At 64.4% G+C, this 6,935-nt stretch overlaps 1 protein-coding gene across 1 annotated transcript in view; it reads left to right on the top strand.

The window, feature by feature from the left end:
- NCOR2 (nuclear receptor corepressor 2) overlaps window positions 1-6,935 on the top strand; it is a gene marked incomplete in the record, with an annotated part of 101,139 nt that overhangs the window by 6,440 nt on the left and 87,764 nt on the right. Inside the window, 2 exon segments of the mRNA XM_027772161.1 lie at window positions 3,075-3,141; window positions 6,636-6,808. Coding sequence (XP_027627962.1) covers window positions 3,075-3,141; window positions 6,636-6,808 — 240 coding nt within the window.

The raw sequence follows: 6,935 nt of genomic DNA on the forward strand, positions 1-6,935 counted from the left end.
GCCTCCCGCCGGCTGCTTTCGGGCAGTGTGTGGAAGTCACCCGCCCTCGCCTCTCCTGCGTCCCCTGCCGCCTGCCTGGGCAGTGCTGGGGCGCTCTGCTCCATGGGGGAGGGGGCAGCTGCTGCGGCCCCTCGTGGGGAGCAGGGAGGGACCAGGGCAGCGCCAGAGAGGTCACGACAGGACTTGCCTGTGTCTGGCGGAGCCTAGCCGGGCCGCGGTGCAGGGACAGGCCTGCGGGACCCAGGTGGTGGTGCGTGCGTGGCCCTTCCTGGCTCGAGCCTCTTGGGTCAAGCCGGGCACTGGCCAGGGAGGGGGCAGCTGCTGCGGCCCCTCGTGGGGAGCAGGGAGGGACCAGGGCAGCGCCAGAGAGGTCACGACAGGACTTGCCTGTGTCTGGCGGAGCCTAGCCGGGCCGCGGTGCAGGGACAGGCCTGCGGGACCCAGGTGGTGGTGCGTGCGTGGCCCTTCCTGGCTCGAGCCTCTTGGGTCAAGCCGGGCACTGGCCAGGGCTGGTGTGCCTGTCCTCCCCGGCGGGCCCTGGCCTTGCTCCTCCGGCCTCCTCGGGCCCGGGAACCAGCTGGCTTGTACACCTCGGCATTTTCTTACATTCTGTCTCCCAACCTGATTTCTTCGGGCGGCTGCCCCGTTTGGGGTTGTACGATGGGAACTGGCCGGCCGGGACTGGGCCAGCGGTAGTGTGACCTGTCAGAGCCCAGCTAGCCGTGAGCTGGTCTCTAGACTCGCTCTGCGGGCTCAGAGACGTCAGGCCACTCCCCAGGGCCCCACAGCCAGAGCCCTGGCCAGCCGGAGCGGCACTGCCACGGCCTCCTCTCCCAGGTGTTCAGCGCAGGCTCAGCCCTCCTTGCGGTGGGCACCCTCCCTCAGCCCGTCTGCACATTTTAGACACCCCTGCCTGACAGGCTCTTCCTGAGGCATGGGCCCGCATGCACCATTCCGTCGTGCCCCTCCCGAGTGATCGGAGGCCAGGCTCTCCCAGAACATCCCTTGGACTCTTCCAGACTTCCCATCACCCCTACTTCCCGGAACTCAGCTCTTGCCGCATTTCCCTCTGCTCCCAGCCCTCAGCTCTAACCCCTCTTCCAGGAAGACTCCTCTGACTGCCTCCGGCTTTCCTGGTGGAGAACCCCATGGGCTCTGGCCCTGCTTCTCCCTGGGTGTGCTGTTTTCTCATGGCTTGTGCTCCTTTGCCCCCCGGCTCTGCAGCCGAGTGTAGACATCCCACAGACGCCTCTGGCAGCCCCTCAGGCTCCGCCTTGCCGGCCCCAGCCCCTCAGAGACACTCCTCTTCCTGTATGTGAGCTCGGCCAGAGGCTCCCTGCAGTGACCTGTCCGCGTCTCTGTCCCGGAACCCTGTGTGGGACAGGGTACACCCAGGAAACGCCTGCCAGGGGGATATGGGCAGGCCGACGCCCGAGCTAGGAGTCTGGGGGCCCATCCCAGGTGCGTGCAACCAGGGCAGGAAGGAGAGTCAAGAGTGCAGAGGCTGGGAGGCAGCAGGGAGTGGTGGGGACTGTGGTCAGTGACGAGCTCGTAACTCTTGGGGACCAGGTCCCGCTCCCCGCCTCGGCTGGCAAGACGTGTAGCGGGTCACCAGATTGCAGCTGCCATCCAGCAGCCCGGGGCCTCTGCGCTGGCAGTGAGCCGCCGTGTTCCGAAGGTGCCTCCGTCCAAACGGCCCTCTCGTGGCTGGCTCTGGCTGGCGGGCTGTACCAGTTTGCACCTGCCGACCCGACGAGGCTGCTGGGCAGCCCGTGAGTGCCGGGGCCAGGAACTGTGCTTGCTTTGGAAGGCAGCCTCGCCTTGCAGTTGGCGTGGGAGGGATGCAGGCCGCACGTGCCCGCCAGGAGGCTTCCCCGGAGCTGTGCCTGCCGGCCCAGCTTCCTGGGGCTGCCCTGACAGGCGACCACAGCTGGCCAGTGACAGGACGCGCTGTCTCCTGCCCTGGAGTCGAGGTCATGGTGTCGGCAGGCTGACTTCTCTTGAGGGCTCTGGGGTGTCTGGTGGGGTGCAGGGATAGTCCTGGCCAGGGTGAGACCTCCATAGCCGGGATCTGATTCTGGCCCATCAGCAGGGAGCTCGTGATGGGGCGAGTGTTCGTCCCCCGGGGCCGGGTGTCTGGGTTCCCTGGAGTAGCCCCATGCTCCGTGCCTCCAGAGGCTGGACTGCGCCCCATGGTTTTGAGTTTTGCTGGGGCTTGGACCATGGAGAATGTGGGAGATGAGAGAACTCTGACCCAGGAAAGCAGATGGGCCACGCACACCCAGTGGGACAGGCCAGTTCAGGGGTGCAGCAGGGTCCCACAGGCCTCCGGCTCAGCTGCAGCATTGTGTGGGAGGATCGTGGGCGTCTCTGGGTCTCTGGGGGCTGCAGGTGGGGTGTCTTCCCTCCTCGTCTCCCTTCTCTGGCTTCCCCCTTCTAGCCCGTCCCTGGCCTCTCTGTCTCTGCCCCTGCCGTCGTGCCGCGTGTGTGCCTGCCTATCGGGCTGTCCCTCTCACCCAGCCCCTCCTCCTTCTGTCCATCTGGGTCTCATCTCTCTCCCTCTGTCTCTGTCTCTCCCCTGCAGACTCTGTCCGCCCCACCCCCCGCCTCTGCCCGCCCCCCCCCCCGCCCCATCTCTCTGTCTCTCTGTCTCTCTCTGGACCGCCTGTACCCTCCCTGGAAGTGCCTGCTGTCCTTAGCGCCCTCGGTCCCTTGTGTGGACCCCGTGGTGAAGGCCCGGACCCTGCTCTGGCCGCTTCCTGAGCCTGTGCCTGGCCGGCTCTGCCCTCGTCATAGGCTCGAGCTTCCCCGGGGGCACCAGTGTTCGTGGCCAGTCTCCATGGGGCACGGGGCAGCCCAGGAGCACGGGCTCTGGCTCCTTTAAACCTGCGTTTTCGCAGACCTCTCGGCACTTGGGTGGGCAGAGGAAGGCGGCCCGGCGGCTGGACTGGGACCACCCTGGGTCATAGTGCGTCCTCCCCAATGGGAGCCATACCTCCCGGGCGCGGTGCAGGCATGGGGCCCGGGCTGTCGCAGCCCCGCGAGCTGACTGCCTGTTGCTCCCTCCTGCTCAGAAACCAGGCGATGCGGAAGAAGCTGATCCTGTACTTCAAGAGGAGAAACCACGCACGGAAGCAATGGGTAAGCGGCAGCGGCCGTGAGGCAAAGGCCCAGCACCTGGCGGGCTCCCCGAGACCAGGGAGGAGGCGGTCACTTTGGGCCACACCTGTCGGCCCCTTGGTTCCCACAGCTGTCTCACTGCTGAGCGTCCCGGCTGTGAGAGCCACCAGGGGCAGGGGAGACCGGGGAGCCCGTAACCACCAGCGTGGCCGGCCTGATGCTCAGCAGCCCTGGCGGCCCGGTCAGTGGGGCTAGGTGCCTCCTCCGTCCTGCCGGGAAGGGAAAGTGTTGGCCGAGCAAATTAGTGGTCCGTCGTTGGCTTGCCAGGCAGGAGGAGAGGCCTGGGAGGCGGGGGGCTGGAGCACCAGTGTGGGGGTAAGGACCCCGAGGGGCCACACCCAGGCTTAGGACACGCGGGTGTTAAGCAGCAGGGCACTCTTCCTGTGCCGTTTGGTGAGCTGTGCTACACGAGATGGTGCCGACTTTGTCCCATAGCAGGGAGAGGTGGAGGGCCACGTGTGGCTGTGCCTGTCACCGGCCCACTGGAGGTTGGGACCGAGTGAGGGAGAGGAAGCACCCCTCCTCAGCCGCAGGGCAAGGCTGATGTAGATGGGCTTAAACAGTAAAGGAATTGGTATCTCGGGGTGGGCTTCAGGAACGGTTCGGTTAGGTCTACACCTCACTTTGGTGTAGGCTTTCCGACCAGCGTGTGAGTGCCGTCGCCGCAGGTACTGTAGTGGTCCTAGAGTTTCTGCAGCAAGCGTGAGTCTCCCAGAGCTGGAGATGGTCTTCCTCCGATGGGACTGCCGAGGGCATGGGACCCTCTAAGCCAGGGTGGATGCCGGGGAGAAGGAACCACACAGGCCGAGTTGGGCTCGTGGACACCTTCTCTAGAGCTGGAAGTGATTTCATCAGCTCTACCCAAGCACTCAGGCCACCCGGGGCTACTGGGAGATGGGGTGAGGCTGGGGTGGCCCCGAGAACATGCACCCTGCCAGGAAGAGGAGGCCACGGGGCTGCTGCCTCAAGATTCACGGCTAGAAGAAATGAAGGCAGGATTTTTGTGGGCGGGCGCCCCCATCCCTGCACCCCTGCAAGGCGGCTCCCTGTCTCCTTGTACAAGGTCAGGCCACTGGGAACCTGCCTCCAGGAGGCCCTCCCAGCCTGCAGGGGTGGCTTGGTCACGGCCAGCATGCTAGGTCCATGGCACACAGCCGTCCATCTGCTCTGCGTTTCAGGTTGCCCAGGTGGGGACTAGAACCCGTGGTCACCATGGGGCTTCTAGTGCTGCCGTGCAGCCCTCTCCCCAGCATGCCACCAAGGCTGGGCCGAGGTCTCTTCTCCGTCTGCGAATGCTTTTGTATTTTTGGGGGAGACTTTTGCTATAGGACATGTGCGCTCACTGGAGAGACAGAAAGTGAGGTCACCCTCAGGGGGACGGCCACACCACAGTCCCGTCTCCATTCTTCTGTCGGGATTGGGCACGCACATACATGCACGCGGCATGAGTTTTAATCTGCCGGGTCTAGGACTCCAACTGCCGTCGACATGTGAAAGTCCAGCGACGTAACTATTATGCCATCGGCGGTCCCCATCGGTGAATTTCTAATGTAAGATACAAAGTCTTCACGAGGCTTTCAGTCATACAGTTTGACAGAAGAGTAAAGGGGACGCCCACCCCGTGCCCCTTGGAATGGGTGCGCCCCGAGATCAGACATGTTTGCTGTGGACCTGTGGAAGGAAGGGGGTGCGGAGGCCCCAGGCCCATCCCCTATTCCTGAGAGGAAGGGGGTTTGCCCATTGTCACACCTCAGGGTCATCAGCAGTTCCCCGGGATCTTCCAGCTGGACCACCTAGGCATGTCCCCAGTGGTCCCTGCTGGGGTGGGAGGGAGAGGAAGGTCTGATCCCATTGGAAGGGGCTCTGGCTAGAGGCGGAATTGGGGTGTGGATGGGCCTTAAAGAATCTTGGCTGGCTCCGTGGAAGAGGTGTCTGTTTGGGGTGGAGAGGAATCAGCTTCTCAACGTTAGAGAAATGGCTGGCAGAAATGGGATGTCTGAGAAATTCAGGGTGGCCCTCCCGTCAGGAGTGGGTGTCATGAAAGCCCCAGGGTTCAGAAGCCTTGGAGCCACAAGAGCGGGCCACCGGCAGTCCTCCTGTTCCTGTTCTCAGTGACAGGCCCAAGTCCCTGGTTTTTGGAAAGACCTGGCCGGGGCTTGGGCAGCATAGCATTCATGCCTCTGAACTGCGCCCCCTGGCAGCCCTGCCTGCATTCACAGTCCGGCCGCAGGCCTGCCCCTCCCAGGCCTGCTCCCTCGCAGCCCCGCAGCCTGGCCACAGCTCTAGCCCACATGTGTACACATGCGTGTGTGTGAGGAGAGTGGCTCTGCTTTCATCCGAGTGGCTTCTCTCTGGCTCCAGGGATGGGCTAGAGCCACCCGCAGCACCCCCTGGGGTGCCCAGGCCCTCACCTTCGGTGGCCAGAGTGCCCCTCTGGCATAGTGGACATAGCGTGGCCACAGCAGGAGCCCCTGGGGTGACCTAGAGGGGGACGTCTGGGCTGGGCAGCCGGCAGAGGAGCTGCTCGGGTGCTTGGATCGTGGAGGGACATTTCTGCCTCATCCCTCTGCCCACCCACACCCCGAGGGCCCACACAGTAGCTGCCACCCCACCTTCCCCTCCATGTCCAGGCCTCCTTTCCAACGCCCTGTCCCAGGGGGACACAGACACAGCCCCAGCCCCGTGCTGCCGAGCCCTGGAGGTGTGGCTGGGTGGTGCCTGGGCGAACCCTGCTCGGTTTACGATTTCAGTGTGCAGCCCTGTGTGCTGGGGGCTGCTGTGTAGACGGGCCCCCTCCAGGGGCGGCCATGGCCCCAGGGGGAGCCTGTAGGCTGTGGTCAGGGCCCAGGTCTGCCTCGCGTCCCCTGGGACTGCGTATCTGCCTGGTGTCTGCCTGTGTGCATGGCTCCCAGCTTTATGATTTTGTGTGTCTGTGTGTCTGTCTGCCTGCCTCTGTGCGTGTGTCTGTCTCTCCTTCATTGGTCTGTCACGTGTCTGCCATCTGGCCACCTTTGTGTGTGTCCGTCTCCTCTGCTGTGTGTGCGTGTTGTCTGCCTGTATGTGTCTGTCTGTCTTCCTCTCTGTGTGTGTCTGTCTGTCATCTGCCTGCCTGTGTCTGTCAGTCATCTGCCCGTGTCTGTCTGTCTGTCGTCTGCCCGTGTCTGTCTGTCATCTGCCTGTATATGTCTGTCACCTGCTTGTGTATGTCTGTCATCTACCCATGTCTGTCTGTCTGTTATCTGCCCATGTCTGTCGCCTGCCCATGTCTGTCTGTCGTCTGCCCATGTCTGACTGTCTCCTGCCCGTGTCTGTCTTGTCTGTCGCCTGCCCCTGTGTCTGTCGGCCCACGTGTGCCGTCTGTGTAGCCCTGGTGTGGGTGCAGGCTGGGCTGGGCAGGCGCGCCGGCCGTGGTGGAGCTGTCCTCAGCGCCCACCGTCCCGTGCCCGCCCGCCCAGGAGCAGAAGTTCTGCCAGCGCTATGACCAGCTCATGGAGGCCTGGGAGAAGAAGGTGGAGCGCATCGAGAACAACCCGCGGCGGCGCGCCAAGGAGAGCAAGGTGCGCGAGTACTACGAGAAGCAGTTCCCCGAGATCCGCAAGCAGCGCGAGCTGCAGGAGCGCATGCAGAGGTGAGCGGCGGGTGGGCCAGCGCAGGGGTGGGGTGGGCGAGCTGCAGGAGCGCATGCAGAGGTGAGCCGGCGGGGGGGCCAGCGCCGGGGGGGGTGAGCTGCAGGGGGCGCTGGGGGGGGGGCCGGC

This window comes from Tupaia chinensis, unplaced genomic scaffold, assembly GCF_000334495.1.
Source record: "Tupaia chinensis unplaced genomic scaffold, TupChi_1.0 Scaffold000258_1, whole genome shotgun sequence".
Taxonomy (NCBI): domain Eukaryota; kingdom Metazoa; phylum Chordata; class Mammalia; order Scandentia; family Tupaiidae; genus Tupaia; species Tupaia belangeri.